Source organism: Lonchura striata, chromosome 35 (assembly GCF_050655825.1).
Source record: "Lonchura striata isolate lonStrDom1 chromosome 35, ASM5065582v1, whole genome shotgun sequence".
Classification (NCBI taxonomy): Eukaryota; Metazoa; Chordata; class Aves; order Passeriformes; family Estrildidae; genus Lonchura; species Lonchura striata.
In genome coordinates, this window is record NC_140737.1 from 239,341 (window position 1) to 255,001 (window position 15,661).

The 15,661-nt window shown below is 56.7% G+C and overlaps 2 protein-coding genes across 10 annotated transcripts; both read right to left on the reverse strand.

Moving 5' to 3' along the window:
- Nucleotides 1-93: 93 nt before the first annotated feature.
- On the reverse strand, nucleotides 94-11,887 carry ATAT1 (alpha tubulin acetyltransferase 1). Of its 9 annotated transcripts, none has more exons than XM_085565137.1 (10): nucleotides 11,161-11,887; nucleotides 10,004-10,067; nucleotides 8,870-8,952; nucleotides 8,361-8,421; nucleotides 7,217-7,498; nucleotides 6,288-6,389; nucleotides 5,007-5,052; nucleotides 3,675-3,749; nucleotides 3,217-3,361; nucleotides 94-1,109 (listed from the first exon to the last, which is right to left on the reverse strand). In XM_085565137.1, exons 1-10 carry the CDS (start codon nucleotides 11,265-11,267, stop codon nucleotides 1,085-1,087), a joined length of 990 nt encoding a protein of 329 aa, XP_085421263.1. In that variant the 5' UTR covers nucleotides 11,268-11,887; the 3' UTR covers nucleotides 94-1,084. The 9 variants fall into 9 exon arrangements, with proteins under 9 accessions (XP_085421263.1, XP_085421268.1, XP_085421261.1 ...); XM_085565142.1 differs by having other exon boundaries at nucleotides 8,870-8,956; XM_085565135.1 differs by lacking the exon at nucleotides 11,161-11,887 and having other exon boundaries at nucleotides 94-938; nucleotides 1,048-1,109; nucleotides 10,004-11,104.
- A 149-nt stretch (nucleotides 11,888-12,036) lies between these two features.
- On the reverse strand, nucleotides 12,037-15,453 carry MRPS18B (mitochondrial ribosomal protein S18B). The gene is made up of 7 exons (XM_085565146.1): nucleotides 15,315-15,453; nucleotides 14,469-14,568; nucleotides 14,191-14,315; nucleotides 13,377-13,445; nucleotides 13,208-13,274; nucleotides 12,360-12,419; nucleotides 12,037-12,290 (listed from the first exon to the last, which is right to left on the reverse strand). Exons 1-7 carry the CDS (start codon nucleotides 15,387-15,389, stop codon nucleotides 12,052-12,054), a joined length of 735 nt encoding a protein of 244 aa, XP_085421272.1. The 5' UTR covers nucleotides 15,390-15,453; the 3' UTR covers nucleotides 12,037-12,051.
- Between the last annotated feature and the right edge of the window lie 208 nt (nucleotides 15,454-15,661).

The following is a 15,661-nucleotide window of genomic DNA, read 5'->3' on the forward strand; positions in this document are numbered from 1 at the left end:
CCGCGCCGCGGGGCGGGGCCATGACCATATATGGACGCGGTTGTAGCCAAGCCACGCCCACACGCGGAACGGACGCCGGGCGGGAGCCGCAGGTCGGAATCGCCGATTTTATTGAAACGTCCCCAAAAACGGGGCCGGAGCGGGGGGGGGGCGCCCCCCGGGGCCGGGCGGGGGAGGGGCACGCACGGGGCAGGAGCCGGGCCCAGAGGGGCGGGAACTGGTCCCGGTTGGGATTTCCAGTGGGGCAGGAACTGGTTCCAGTTGAGTCCATGGGGCTCCGGACCGGCCGGGGAGGGTCAGTGGCCGGAGTTGGGGTCAGTGGCCATGAGGGGTCAGTGGCCGGAGTTGGGGGTCAGTGGCCAGAGTTGGGGTCAGTGGCCATGGGGGTCAGTGGCCGGAGTTGGGGTCAGTGGCCGGAGTTGGGGTCAGTGGCCGGAGTTGGGGTCAGTGGCCATGAGGGGTCAGTGGCCGGAGTTGGGGTCAGTGGCCGGAGTTGGGGTCAGTGGCCATGAGGGGTCAGTGGCCGGAGTTGGGGTCAGTGGCCAGAGTTGGGGTCAGTGGCCGGAGTTGGGGTCAGTGGCCATGGGGGGTCAGTGGCCGGAGTTGGGGTCAGTGGCCGGAGTTGGGGGTCAGTGGCCAGAGTTGGGGTCAGTGGCCATGGGGGGTCAGTGGCCGGAGTTGGGGTCAGTGGCCGGAGTTGGGGGTCAGTGGCCATGAGGGGTCAGTGGCCGGAGTTGGGGGTCAGTGGCCGGAGTTGGGGGTCAGTGGCCATGAGGGGTCAGTGGCCATGAGGGGTCAGTGGCCATGAGGGGTCAGTGGCCGGAGTTGGGGTCAGTGGCCATGAGGGGTCAGTGGCCGGAGTTGGGGGTCAGTGGCCGGAGTTGGGGTCAGTGGCCATGGGGGGTCAGTGGCCGGAGTTGGGGTCAGTGGCCGGAGTTGGGGTCAGTGGCCGGAGTTGGGGTCAGTGGCCATGAGGGGTCAGTGGCCATGAGGGGTCAGTGGCCATGAGGGGTCAGTGGCCGGAGTTGGGGTCAGTGGCCGGAGTTGGGGGTCAGTGGCCGGAGGGGGGAGGGGCTGGGCAAGCTCAGTGGCCGACACGGCCCAGGGAGCTGTGGGGGGAGGGGAAACACCTGAGACCGAGCCTGAAACTGAGCCCAAAATCCCAAAACTGAACCCAAAATCCCCAAAACTGAGCCCAAAATCCCCGAAACTGAGCCCAAATCCCTGAAACTGAGCCCAAATCCCTGAAACTGAGCCCAAAATCCCTGAAACTGAGCCCAAAATCCCCAAAACTGAGCCCAAAATCCCTGAAACTGAGCCCAAAATCCCCAAAACTGAGCCCAAAATCCCCGAAACTGAGCCCAAATCCCCAAAACTGAGCCCAAATCCCTGAAACTGAGCCCAAAATCCCCAAACTGAGCCCAAAATCCCTGAAACTGAGCCCAAATCCCTGAAACTGAGCCCAAATCCCTGAAACTGAGCCCAAAATCCCCAAACTGAGCCCAAAATCCCTGAAACTGAGCCCAAATCCCAGAAACTGAGCCCAAAATCCCCGAAACTGAGCCCAAATCCCCAAAACTGAGCCCAAAATCCCCAAAACTGAGCCCAAATCCCTGAAACTGAGCCCAAAATCCCCGAAACTGAGCCCAAAATCCCCAAACTGAGCCCAAATCCCAGAAACTGAGCCCAAAATCCCTGAAACTGAGCCCAAAATCCCCGAAACTGAGCCCAAAATCCCTGAAACTGAGCCCAAAATCCCAAAACTGAGCCCAAAATCCCCGAAACTGAGCCCAAATTCCCGCAACTGAGCCCAAAATCCCCAAAACTGAGCCCAAATCCCCGAAACTGAGCCCAAATCCCTGAAACTGAGCCCAAAATCCCCGAAACTGAGCCCAAATCCCCGAAACTGAGCCCAAAATCCCCAAAACTGAGCCCAAAATCCCAAAACTGAGCCCAAATCCCCGAAACTGAGCCCAAAATCCCCGAAACTGAGCCCAAATCCCCGAAACTGAGCCCAAATCCCTGAAACTGAGCCCAAAATCCCCGAAACTGAGCCCAAAATCCCCGAAACTGAGCCCAAAATCCCAAAACTGAGCCCAAATCCCTGAAACTGAGCCCAAATCCCTGAAACTGAGCCCAAATCCCTGAAACTGAGCCCAAATCCCCGAAACTGAGCCCAAAATCCCCAAACTGAGCCCAAAATCCCAAAACTGAGCCCAAATCCCTGAAACTGAGCCCAAAATCCCTGAAACTGAGCCCAAATCCCCGAAACTGAGCCCAAATCCCTGAAACTGAGACCAAAATCCCTGAAACTGAGCCCAAAATCCCCAAAACTGAGCCCAAAATCCCCGAAACTGAGCCCAAAATCCCAAAACTGAGCCCAAAATCCCCGAAACTGAGCCCAAATACCCGAAACTGAGCCCAAAATCCCTGAAACTGAGCCCAAATCCCTGAAACTGAGCCCAAATCCCTGAAACTGAGCCCAAAATCCCCGAAACTGAGCCCAAAATCCCCGAAACTGAGCCCAAAATCCCAAAACTGAGCCCAAATCCCTGAAACTGAGCCCAAAATCCGTCCCAAATTGAGACCAACCCAAACCCAAACCCGATCCCAAACCGACCCCAAAATGAGCCCGAACCAAACCCAAAGCCCAGCCCAAAGTGTCCCCAGGTGACTCCACCTGCCCCCAGGTGTGCCCAGGTAACCCCCGGGTGCCCTCAGCTTCCTCCAGATGCCCCCCAGGTGTACCCAGCTGCCCCCAGGTTCCCCCCCAGCCCCCCCAGGTGTATCCAGGTACCCCCGGGTGTGCCCCCAGCTGCCCCCAGGTGTGTCCATGTGTCCCCAGGTGTGCCCCCAGCCCCCCAGGTGTGCCCCCAGGTGTGCCCAGGTGTGCCCCCAGCCCCCCCAGGTGCCCCCAGGTGTGCCCAGGTGTGCCCCCAGCCCCCCCAGGTGCCCCCAGGTGTGCCCAGGTGTGCCCCCAGCCCCCCCAGGTGCCCCCAGGTGTGCCCCAGCCCCCCAGGTGTGTCCCCAGCCCCCCAGGTGTGCCCAGGTGTGCCCCCAGCCCCCCCAGGTGCCCCCAGGTGTGCCCAGGTGTGCCCCCAGCCCCCCCAGGTGTGTCCAGGTGTGTCCAGGTGTGCCCCCGGGTGTGTCCAGGTGTGCCCCCAGCCCCCCCAGGTGCCCCCCAGGTGCCCCCCGGTGCCCCCAGCCCCGGCGTACCTGGCGCGGCGCGGCGGCGGCTCGGGCTGCGGCGGCGGCTCGGGGGTGCCGCGGCGGCGGGGCAGGAAGGGCCGGAGGCTGCCGCGCACCGGGGAGCGCCGCGCCGCGCCCAACGGCCACGGCGGCTCCGGCTCCTCGCGCAGGACTGCGGGCGGCGCGTCAGCCGGGGCGGGGCGGGGCCGGGGCCACGCCCACTGACCACACCCAGGGACACGCCCACTGACCACACAACTGACCACACCCACTGACCACACCCAGGGACACGCCCACTGACCGCACCCACTGCCCACCCCCACTGACCACACCCAGACCGCACCCACTGACCGCACCCACTGACCACACCCACTGACCACACCCACTGACCACACCCAGGGACCACACCCACTGACCACACCCACTGACCGCACCCACTGCCCACTCCCCTGCCCACGCCCCGGCCCCGCCCGGCCCGCGCTCACAGTGGCGCTCGCTCAGCGAGTACGGTTTGATCGGCTCCTCGGGCCGCGGCCGCGGGAACGGGCGCCGGGCGGGGGCTGCGGCACAGAATGCGCCCAAAATCGCCCAGATTCACCCAAATTCACCCCAAATCCATCCAAACCCACCCGAAATCCACCCAAACCCACCCCAAATCCATCCAAACCCACCCCAAACCCACCCGAAATCCATCCAAACCCACCCGAAATCCATCCAAACCCACCCAAACCCACCCCAAATCCACCCAAATTCACCCCAAATCCACCCCTAATTCACCCCAAATCCATCCAAACCCACCCGAAATCCATCCAAACCCACCCAAATTCACCCCAAATCCACCCCTAATTCACCCAAATCCATCCAAACCCACCCGAAATCCATCCAAATCCACCCGAAATCCATCCAAACCCACCCGAAATCCATCCAAACCCACCCAAAATCCATCCAAACCCACCCGAAATCCACCCAAAATCCATCCAAACCCACCCGAAATCCATCCAAATCCACCCCAAATCCACCCCAAATCCATCCAAACCCACCCGAAATCCATCCAAATCCATCCAAATCCACCCAAATGCACCCAAATTCACCCCAAATCCACCCCAAATCCACCCAAACCCACCCGAAATCCATCCAAATCCACCCAAAATCAACCCAAACCCACCCAAACCCCACCCAAATCCACCCAAATTCACCCAAAATCCACCCAAAATCCACCCCAAATTCATCCAAATCCACCCAAAATCCACCCCAAATTCATCCAAATCCACCCAAACCCACCCAAAATCAACCCCAAACCCGCCCAAACCCACCCCAAATTCACCCAATCCCACGCAAACCCACCCAAAACCCACCCCAAATTCACCCAAAACCCAACCAAACGCACCCAAAATCAACCAAATTCGCTCAAATTCACCCAAACCCACCCAAAATCAACCCCAAATCCACCCCAAATTCAGCTAAATCCACCCCAAATCCACCCAAATTCACCCAAAATCAACCCCAAACCCACCCAAAATCCACCCCAAACTCACCACAAACTCACCCAAACTCCACCCCAAATCCACCCAAAATCCACCCAAACCCACCCAAAATCGACCCCAAATCAACCAAAACCCACCCCAAATTCTGCAAAATCCACCAAATTCACCCAAATTCACCCCAAATTCAGCCAAAATCCACCCAAAATTCAGCACAAAATATCCCAAAAAATCCCCCCAAAATCTGCCAAATTCCCCCCAAAATCCCCAAAAATGCCCCCAAAATTTCTAAAATCCCCCAAAGCCAGAGAACAGCTGCCTCCACCCCAAACTCACCTGTTCTGGTGGAGAAAAATCCCTCAAAAATGACAAAATTGTTCACCTGAAAAGGAAGAATTTCATTGAATTCTTGGAGTTGGAGTCCCTGAACTCCATTTACACTAACAAATAACAATAAAATAAAATAAAAAAATAAAATTAAATAAAATGAAGTAAAACTCTAAATTATAACCCAAACCCCTCCCTTGGTGCCCACCTGTGGATGGGCCGGCAGAGGCCGAGAGATGAAATACAAACTATAAAATACAAACTATAAATTATAAAATAGAAAACATAAACTAGAAAATAGAAAATAAGATTTAAAAATAAAATATCAAATAGAAACTGTAAACCCCCACCTGGGGGACGGGCCAGCAGAGGCCGAAAGTTGAAATATAAACTATAAACTATAAAACACAATCTATAAAATATAACCTGTACAATATCAAATACACTCCATACAATATCAAATACAAACTATGCAATATCAAATAAAATATCTCAAATATAAGATATCAACTATAAACCCCCACCTGGGGGATGGGCCGGCAGAGGCCGAAAGATGAAATACAAACTATAAACTATAAAATACAAACTACAATATACAATATAAAATGCAAACTATACAATATAAAATACAAGCTGTACAATATAAAATACTATCTGTACAATATACAATATACAATATAAAATGCAAACTATACAATATGCAATATAAAATACGAACTGTACAATATAAAATATAAAATATAAAATACAAAATTAAAGCCCACCTGTGGGATGGGCCGGCAGAGCCCAAAAGATGAAATACAAACTATAAACTACAAACTATGCAATATACGATATAAAATACAAACTATACGATATAAAAATACAAACTGCACGATATAAAATATAAAATATAAAATATAAAATATAAAATATAAAATACAAAATTAAAGCCCACCTGTGGGATGGGCTGGCAGAGCCCAAAAGATGAAATACAAACTATAAACTACAAACTATGCAATATACGATATAAAATACAAACTCTACGATATAAAATATAAAATAAATATAAAATATAAAATATAAAATATAAAATATAAAATATAAAATATAAAATATAAAATATAAAATATAAATATGAAATTAAAGCCCACCTGTGGGATGGGCTGGCAGAGCCCGAAAGATGAAATACAAACTATAAACTACAAACTATGCAATATACGATATAAAATACAAACTCTACAATATAAAATACAAACTGCACGATATAAAATATAAAATATAAAATATAAATACGAAATTAAAGCCCACCTGTGGGATGGGCTGGCAGAGCCCGAAGTGCTTGTCCAGGAAGCCGAGCAGCTTGGGCGAGGGCCGGTCCACGGCCAGGCGCTGGGGGGGCAGGCGCTCGCGCTGCGGGGCGTTAATTACCCTAATTAACTCCTAATTACCCCTCATTAATGTGTCACCCTTTCTGTTAGCGTTTTACCCGCTTCAATTAACGTTTCCCCCCTTTACATTAGCGTTTGTCCCATTTAAATTCACATTTAAATTCCCTTTAAATCCATATTTACCCTAAATTACCCCCAATTACCCTTAATTACCTCCTCATTAATGTTTCTCCCATTTAAATTCATGTTTTCCCCATTTAAATCCACATTTACCCCAAATTACCCCCAAATTACCCTTAATTACCTCCTCATTAAAGTTTTTCCCATTTAAATTCATGTTTTCCCCATTTAAATCCACATTTACCCCGAATTACCCCTAATTACTTCCTCATTAATGTTTCACCCCTTTCAATTAACGTTTATCCCACTTAAATTAACATTTTACCCATTTAAATCCACATCTACCTCTAATTACCCCTAATTACCCCTAATTACCTCCTAATTACCCTCATTAACGTTTCTCCCCTTTCAATCAATGTTTTTCCTCAAAAATACCATGATTTTCCCCAAAATTCCTGTTTTTCCCCAAAATTCCTGTTCTTTTCCCAGAATTCATGTTATTTTTCCCAAATTCCCATTATTTTTCCCAAAATTCCTGTGATTTTCCCCAAAATTTCCATTTTGCCTCCCCAAACTCCCATTATTTTCCCCAAATTCCCATTATTTTTCCCGAAATTCCTTTGATTTTCCCCAAAATTTTCATTTTTCCTCCCCAGATTCCCGTTGTTTTCCCCAAATTCCTGTGGTTTTTCCCGAATTCCCGTTGTTTTTCCCCAAAAATCCCCAGACCTGCAGCATCTCCCGGAAGAGCTCCCGGCCCAGCCCCCGGCGCTGCTGCGACTCGTGGACGTAAAAATCCAGGACACAGAGGGGCTCCACCTCCACGTGGGCCCCGTCCTGGTCCTGCAATTCCCAAAATTCCCAAATTCCTGAAACTCCCAAAAACTCCAGCCCCAAATTCCCAAAATTCCAGGCCAAAAATCCCCAAAATTCCAGCCCCAAACCCCCAAATTCCAGCCCAAAATCCAGGACACAGAGGGGCTCCACCTCCACGTGGGCCCCGTCCTGGTCCTGCAATTCCCAAAATTCCAGCCCAAAAATCCCAAAAACTCCAGCTCAAAATCCCAAAATTCCCCCCAAAACCCCCACAGATTTCACCCCAAAAATCCCCCTGAACCCCCAGACCCCCCAGATTCAAACCCAAACCCCAAAATCCCCCGAATTTCCCCCAAACCCTCCAGATTCCCCCAAACCCAAAATCCGCGAATTCCCCCCAAAACTCCCAAATTCTCCCAAACCCCAAGATCCCCGAATTCCCCCCAAAATCCCCAAATTCCCCCCAAAATCCCCGAATTCTCCCAAACCCAAAATCCCCCGAATTCCCCCCAAAATCCCCTGAATTCCCCCAAAATCCCCTGAATTCCCCCAAAATCCCCGAATTCTCCCAATCCCCAAATCCCCCGAATTCCCCCCAAAATCCCTGAATTCCCCCAAAATCCCCGAATTTCCCCAGACCCAAAATCCCCCGAATTCCCCCCAAAATCCCCCGAATTCCCCCCAAAATCCCCGAATTCCCCCCAAAATCCCCCGAATTCCCCCAAAATCCCCCGAATTCCCCCCAAAATCCCCGAATTCCCCCAAAATCCCCCGAATTCCCCCAAAATCCCCCGAATTCCCCCAAAATCCCCCGAATTCCCCCCAAAATCCCCCGAATTCTCCCCAAATCCCCCGAATTCCCCCAAAATCCCCCGAATTCCCCCAAAATCCCCGAATTCCCCCAAAATCCCCCGAATTCCCCCAGACCCAAAATCCCCGAATTCCCCCAAAATCCCCGAATTCCCCCCAAATCCCCCGAATTCCCCCAAATCCCCCGAATTTCCCCAAAATCCCCCAAATTCTCCCCAAATCCCCCACTCCCCCCAGCCCCTCTCACCAGCAGGAAAAGTTTCTTGTAGCCGACCTTGAGGAACCCGAGCACGGCGCCCCGGGGGGGCCTGCGGGGCCAAATTTGGGAATTCGGGGCAATTTGGGAACATTTCGGGGAAATTGGGGGATTTGGGGGAAATTTGGGAGATTTGGGGGAAATTTGGGGGATTTGGGGGGAAATTTGGGGTGATTTAGGGGATATTTTTAGGGTGATTTAGGGGATGTTTTTGGGGATGGTTTGGGAATATTTTGGGGTGACTTAGGGGATATTGTGGGGATGTTTTTGGGGATATTTTGGGGTGATTTTGGGGTGATTTAGGGGATATTTTGGGGTGATTTCGGGGTCTCACCGGGTGTCCCTCAGCATGTACAGCACGTGCCTGTTGGGGCTGTTTTGGGGATATTTTGGGAATGTTTTGGGGATATTTAGGGGATATTTTGGGGCTGTTTTGGGGTGATTTAGGGGCTGTTGAGGGGATATTTTGGGGTGACTTTGGGGATGTTTCGGGGTCTCACCGGGTGTCCCTCAGCAGGTACAGCACGTGCCTGTTGCTCTCCATCCGCGCCGCGCTGGTCACGGGCGTGCAGAGGCCCTGGGCCTGCCTGGGGGGACACGGGACCCCCCATGACCCCCAAATTCCCCCTGGACCCCCCACATTCCCCCTGGGACCCCAAATTCCTCCTTGGGACCCCCCCAGCTCCCCCCTGGACCCCCAAAGTTCCCTCTGGGACCCCCCAGTTCTCTCCTGGGACCCCAAAGTTCCCTCTGGGACCCCCAGTTCTCTCCTGGGACTGCAAATTTCCCTCTGAGACCCTCCCAACTTCCTCTGGGACCCCCCAATTTCCTCTGGGACCCCCCCAATACCCCCCAGTTCCATGCTGCGACCCCTAAACCCCCCCAATACCCCCCAGATTCCCCCGGGAACCCCCTAATTCCACTTAAGACCCCCAAATTTCCCCTTGGTACCCCAAACTTCCCCATGGTACCCCAAATTTCTCCATAGGACTCCTAAATTTCCCCATGGGACCCCTAATTTCCCCCTGAGACCCCAAATTTCCCCATGAGACCCCAAATTTCCCCATGGGACCCCCAAATTTCCCCATGGAACCCCTAAATTTCCCCATGGGACCCCCAAGTTTCCCCCTGAGACCCCAAATTTCCCCCTGAGACCCCAAATTTCTCCATAGGACCCCTAAATTTCCCCCTGAGACCCCCAAATTTCCCCATGGGACCCCTAAAATTTCCCCATGGGACCCCTAATTTCCCCCTGAGACCCCAAATTTCTCCATAGGACCCCTAAAATTTCCCCATGGGACCCCTAATTTCCCCATGGGACCCCCAAATTTCCCCATGGAACCCCTAAATTTCCCCATGGGACCCCCAAGTTTTCCCCTGAGACGCCAAATTTCCCCCTGAGACCCCAAATTTCTCCATAGGACCCCTAAATTTCCCCATGGGATGCCTGATTTCCCCATGGGACCCCCAAGTTTCCCCATGAGACCCCAAATTTCCCCATGGGACCCCCAAGTTTCCCCCTGAGACCCCAAGTTTCCTCATTGGACCCCTAAATTTCCCCATGGGACCCCCAAATTTCCCCATGGGACCCCCGCCCCGACCTCCCAGTGCTCCCAGTGCTCCCAGTGTCCCACCTTGGCCGAGGCCTTGCCCAGCTCATCGATCACCGTCCTCAGGCGCTGCTCCAGCTGCTGCTCCCTGCGGGGGAGACGAGAGAGCCGTGGGGGCACCGCTGTCCCCTCATCAAATCCCTCAAAACCCTCATCAAAACCCTCAAAACCCTCATCAAAACCCTCATCAAATCCCACAAAACCCTCATCAAATCCCTCAAAACCCTCATCAAAACCCTCAAAAACCCTCATCAAAACCCTCAAAAACCCTCATCAAAACCCTCATCAAATCCCTCAAAAACCCCTCATCAAAACCCTCAAAAACCCTCAAAAACCCTCATCAAAACCCCTCATCAAAACCCTCAAAAACCCTCATCAAAACCCTCAAAAACCCTCATCAAAACCCCTCATCAAAACCCTCATCAAAACCCTCAAAAACCCCTCATCAAATCCCTCAAAAACCCTCATCAAAACCCTCATCAAATCCCTCAAAAACCCTCATCAAAACCCTCATCAAATCCCTCAAAAACCCTCAAAAACCCTCAAAAACCCCTCATCAAATCCCTCAAAAACCCTCATCAAAACCCTCAAAAACCCTCAAAAACCCTCATCAAAAACCCTCATCAAAACCCTCAAAAACCCTCAAAAACTCCTCATCAAATCCCACAAAACCCTCATCAAAACCCTCAAAAACCCTCATCAAATCCATCAAAAACCCCTCAAAAACCCTCATCAAACCCCTCAAAAACCCTCATCAAACCCCTCATCAAATCCCTCACAAAAACCCTCAAAAAACCTCATAAAACCCCTCATCAAATTCCTCACAAAATCCCTCACAAACCCCTCATCAAATCCATCAAATCCCTCACAAATCCCTCAAAAACCCTCACAAACCCCTCATCAAATCCCTCACAAAATCCCTCACAAACCCCTCATCAAACCCATCAAAAACCCTCATAAAACCCTCACAAAACCCCTCATCAGACCCCTCACAAACCCCTCATCAAATCCCCTCACAAAGCCCTCAAACACCCCTCATCAAATCCAACAAAACCCCTCATCAGACCCTCACAAAACTCTCATCAGACCCCTCACAAACCCCTCATCAAATCCCCTCACAAAATCCCTCACAGACCGCTCCGAGCCGCGGGCCCGCCCCGCCCCTTCCCTTCCCCCGGTACCGCTCGGCGCCGCCGCCGCCGCCGCGCCCCGCGGGCCGCAGGTGCTGATCCACCACGCAGAAGCGCTCGGGCCCCAGCACCGGCGCCAGGTCGAAAGGGAACTCCATGGCCGAGCCCCGAGCGCCCCGAGCGCCCCGAGCCCCGGGCCCGGCCCCGCCGCCGCCACAGCCGCGCCCGGGCGGCACCGGAGCCGCGCCCCCGCCAGCGGAACCAGCCAATCGCGGCCCGGCCCGCCAAACGCCGGCCAATCGGAGCGCTGCGTTCCGCCGTCCTTAGCAACCGAGTCCCGCCCTTAGCAACCGCCAACCAATCACCGCTGGCTGTTTGACACGGCCCTAGCAACCGAGTCCCGCCCTTAGCAACCACCAACCAATCACAGCGGGCTTTTTGACAGCCTCCTAGCAACCGAGTCCCGCCCTTAGCAACCGCCAACCAATCACAGCGGGCTCTTTGACAGCCTCCTAGCAACCGAGTCCCGCCCTTAGCAACCGCCAGCCAATCGCTGTCCCTGCTGCGCCCATCCTTAGCAACCAACTCCCGCCCTTAGCAACCGCCAACCAATCACAGCGGGCTTTTTGACAGCCCCCCCTAGCAACCGAGTCCCGCCCTTAGCAACCGCCAACCAATCACAGCTGGCTTTTTGACAGCCCCCTAGCAACCAAGTCCCGCCCTTAGCAACCGCCAGCCAATCACTGCTGGCTGTTTGACATGGCCCTAGCAACCGAGCACCGCCCTTAGCAACCGCCAGCCAATCACAGCTGGCTGTTTGACATCCCCCTAGCAACCGCCAGCCAATCGCTGCTGGCTGCTTGACAGCCCGGCCGCCATCCCGGCCGGTGCCTCAGTTTCCCCGCAGGAAAAGCGCCGATGTCCGGGGGATTTTCACGGGTTTTATTTCGCCGAGGGGCCCGGGGCGGTGTCGGGGTGCTCCTCCCGCAGGAAGCCGCGGTACAGGCGGCGCACGCGGGCCAGCTCGGCGGCGGGCGGCCGCCACCGCTCGTACCAGGGGTACCAGGCGCGGCGCGGCTCCGTCAGCGCGGGCGCCGGCGGCGTCCTGCCCACGGCCGCGTGCCGGTTGGAGAAATCCTCGTCGGGCACGGGCACGAAGGGCACCTGCAGCCACAGGAGACCTGGGCGGGGGCTGGGGTCGGGAGGCGCGCGGAGGGGCGGGAAGGGTTCAAAATGGCGGGGGGGTTTACCCTGGGCCTGGGCCTGGGCGATGGCCTGGGAGAGGCGCCGGTGCTGCTTCAGGCAGATCCCTGCGGGGAAAGGCGGTCAGGGACAGCCCGGGGGACACCGAGCGCACGGGGGTGACACCGGGGACGGGAAGGTGTGCCTGGGGTCACCTTCAGCTCCCGGGGTCACCTCCGTGACCTTGGGGTCACCTCTGTGGCCTTGGGGTCACGTTCGTGTCCCCAGGGTCACCTCCATGACCTTGGGGTCACCTCTGTGTCCTTGGGGTCACCTTCGTGTCCTTGGGGTCACCTCTGTGTCCTTGGGGTCACCTCTGTGTCCTTGGGGTCACGTTCGTGACCTTGGGGTCACCTCCATGACCTTGGGGTCACCTCTGTGTCCTTGGGGTCACCTCTGTGTCCTTGGGGTCACCTCCGTGTCCCCGGGGTCACCTCCGTGTCCCCGGGGTCACCTTCGTGACCTTGGTGAAGGTGACCCCAAGGACAGGAAGGTGACCCCAAGGTCATGAGGGTGACCCCAGGGACAGGAAGGTGACCCCAGGGACAGGAAGGTGACCCCAAGGACAGGAAGGTGACCCCAAGGTCATGAGGGTGACCCCAGGGACAGGAAGGTGACCCCAGGGACAGGAAGGTGACCCCAAGGACAGGAAGGTGACCCCAAGGTCATGAGGGTGACCCCAGGGACAGGAAGGTGACCCCAAGGACACAGAGGTGACCCCAAGGTCATGAGGGTGACCCCAAGGACACAGAGGTGACCCCGAGGATGTGAAGGTGACCCCGAGGATGTGAAGGTGACCCCAAGGACACAAAGGTCACCCCAGAGACACGAAGGTGACCCTCAGGTGTGCCCTCACCTGTGTGGATGGGGTCGAAGATGACCCCGGAATGGGGGCAGATGAACTGGTCCAGCAGCTTCACGTTCTGGAGGGAGGGAAAAGGGAGAGAAGGAGGCGAAACTGGGTGAAAAAAGGAGTGAAATGGTAAAAAAAGGTGAATTGGGTAAAAAAAAGAGAGCAAATTCACCCGGAAGTCCACGAGCAGGTTCCGGTCCCGGCACAGCGGGCAGGGGTTCCCCACGGGCCGGCCCCGGCGCTGGGGGGCACAGCCAGGGAGAACCAGTCAGGCCCAGTAAGGCCCAGTCAGTCCCAGTAAGGCCCAGAGAGTCCCAGTAACGCCCAGTGCTTCCCAGTAACGCCCAGTGCTTCCCAGTAACCCCCCAGTGAGTCCCAGTAAGGCCCAGTGAGTCCCAGTAACGCCCAGTGAGTCCCAGTAACCCCCCAGTCAGTCCCAGTAACCCCCCAGTGCTTCCCAGTAACCCCCCAGTCAGTCCCAGTAAGGCCCAGTGAGTCCCAGTAACGCCCAGTGCTTCCCAGTAACCCCCCAGTCAGTCCCAGTAACCCCCCAGTGCTTCCCAGTAACCCCCCAGTCAGTCCCAGTAAGGCCCAGTCAGTCCCAGTAAGGCCCAGAGAGTCCCAGTAATGCCCAGTGCTTCCCAGTAACGCCCAGTGAGTCCCAGTAACCCCCCAGTGCTTCCCAGTAACGCCCAGTGCTTCCCAGTAACCCCCCCATGAGTCCCAGTAACCCCCCAGTGAGTCCCAGCCCCCCCCCAGTCCCCTCCCAGTCCCCTCCCAGTCCCCCCAGTGCCCCCCAGTCCCCCCCAGTCCCTTCCCAGTTCCCTCCCAGTCCCTTCCCAGTTCCCTACCAGTCCCCCCAGTCCCCCCAATCCCCTCCCAGTCCCCCCCAGTCCCCCCCAATCCCCTCCCAGTGCCCCCAGTCCCCCCAGTCCCCCCAATGCCCTCCCAGTCCCTCCCAGTGCCCCCAGTGCCCGTCGCCTCACCAGGCAGGCCTTGCGGGCGCGCTGGGGCGGCACGGAGCCCTTGTGGTTGCGCTGGTAGCCGTGCCACACCGGGCTGGCCCCGTAGGCCGCGCGGTACTCTGGGGAGCCCGGGGTGAGTTCCGGGGCTGGGGACCCCAAAATGGGCCCGGGGACCCCGAAATGGGGCCCGGGGACCCTGAGAGGGGCTGGGGGACCCCAAAAGGGGCTGGGGGACCCCGAAAGGGAGTGGGGGACCCCGAGAGGGGCTGGGGACCCCGATCCCTCTGCCCCCCACCCACCTTCGCTCTCCAGGTACGCCCAGGGCCGCTCCAGGTACGGGGAGGGCGCGGCCGGGGGGGGCTCGGGGGGGCCCCGGGTGCTGCAGAGGCGGGGGAGGGCCTGGGGAGGGGGATGACGTCATAACCGCGGTCAGCGATGACGTCACAGCCACGGGAAGGGCGGTGATGACGTCATAGCTGCGGTCACAGCAGTGACGTCACAGCCACGGGCATTGGTGACGTCACAGACGCAGTCACAACAGTGACGTCACAGCCACGGTCTGTGACGACATCACAGATGGGGTCAGCGATGACATCACAGCTGCTGGCAGGGTGATGACGTCACAGCCACGGGCAGGGCTATGACGTCACGGCCGAAAATTCACAGCAATGATATTGTAACTGCGATCAGGGCGATGACGTCACAGCCAAAAATTCACAGCAATGACATTGTGACTGCGATCAGGGCGATGACGTCACAGCCGCGATCAGCGATGACGTCACAGACGTGGGCAGGGCGATGACGTCACACCGGGGGCTCCCCCCCCCCCCTCATCACCCACCCCTCAGAAAAGTGGGGGGGGGGAAGGACCGCTATGACGTCACTCAGGTGGGCAACTCCACGATGTGACGTCACAGCGATGACGTAACGCCCCGCAAAGCCCCGCCCCCTCGCCAAAGCCCCGCCCCCGCGCGCCCCCTAGCGGAGGAAAACTCCCGCCGCGCCGCCGCGCCGTGACGTCACTGGCCCCGCCCGCCGCACGTGGCGCGCGCTGCCCTTCCCCGCCCGCCCCCCGTTCCCCTTCCCGCTTTTCCCCCCCGCCACCCCCACCCCGCGTCCCCCCCCCACGCCGCTCCCCGCCCCACCTGAGCCCACCGCGCCCTCCCGGCGCCGCCCGCCGCCCTCAGCAGCGCCGCCGCCGCCGCCCAGGCCGCCGCCATCTTCCCGCCCCGCGCCGCTCCCTCACGGCGGGGCGGGGCGCCGCCATCCCGGCCACGCCCCCCCGAGGGCGACCGCGCATGCGCCGCGCCGCTCCCGCCCTCCCCGAATTAAAACTGCGCCACACGGCCCGCGGCGCGCGGCCCCCGCGCCTGCGCCCCGCCGGCCCCGCGCGTGCGCCTTGGGGCGGCCCCACGGGCGGGGGGCGCGGCGGGCGCGCGCCGGGGGGCGTGGCCCGGCGGGGGGCGTGGCCCGGTATAAAAGGCCGCGCCCG

Coding starts and splice junctions, on each gene's coding strand:
- ATAT1 (XM_085565135.1), bottom strand. CDS start 10,231: ATGAGGGTTTTTGAGGGTTTTGATGAGGGTTTTGAGGGATTTGATGAG. Junction 3,750..5,006: donor ATTTTTCTCCACCAGAACAG/GTGAGTTTGGGG, acceptor TCTGTGCCGCAG/CCCCCGCCCGGCGCCCGTTC. Junction 1,110..3,216: donor CCGCCGCCGCGCCGCGCCAG/GTACGCCGGGGC, acceptor CTCCCCCCACAG/CTCCCTGGGCCGTGTCGGCC.
- MRPS18B (XM_085565146.1), bottom strand. CDS start 15,389: ATGGCGGCGGCCTGGGCGGCGGCGGCGGCGCTGCTGAGGGCGGCGGGC. Junction 14,316..14,468: donor GGCGTACCTGGAGAGCGAAG/GTGGGTGGGGGG, acceptor TGGGGTCCCCAG/CCCCGGAACTCACCCCGGGC. Junction 13,446..14,190: donor GCGCCCGCAAGGCCTGCCTG/GTGAGGCGACGG, acceptor TGTGCCCCCCAG/CGCCGGGGCCGGCCCGTGGG.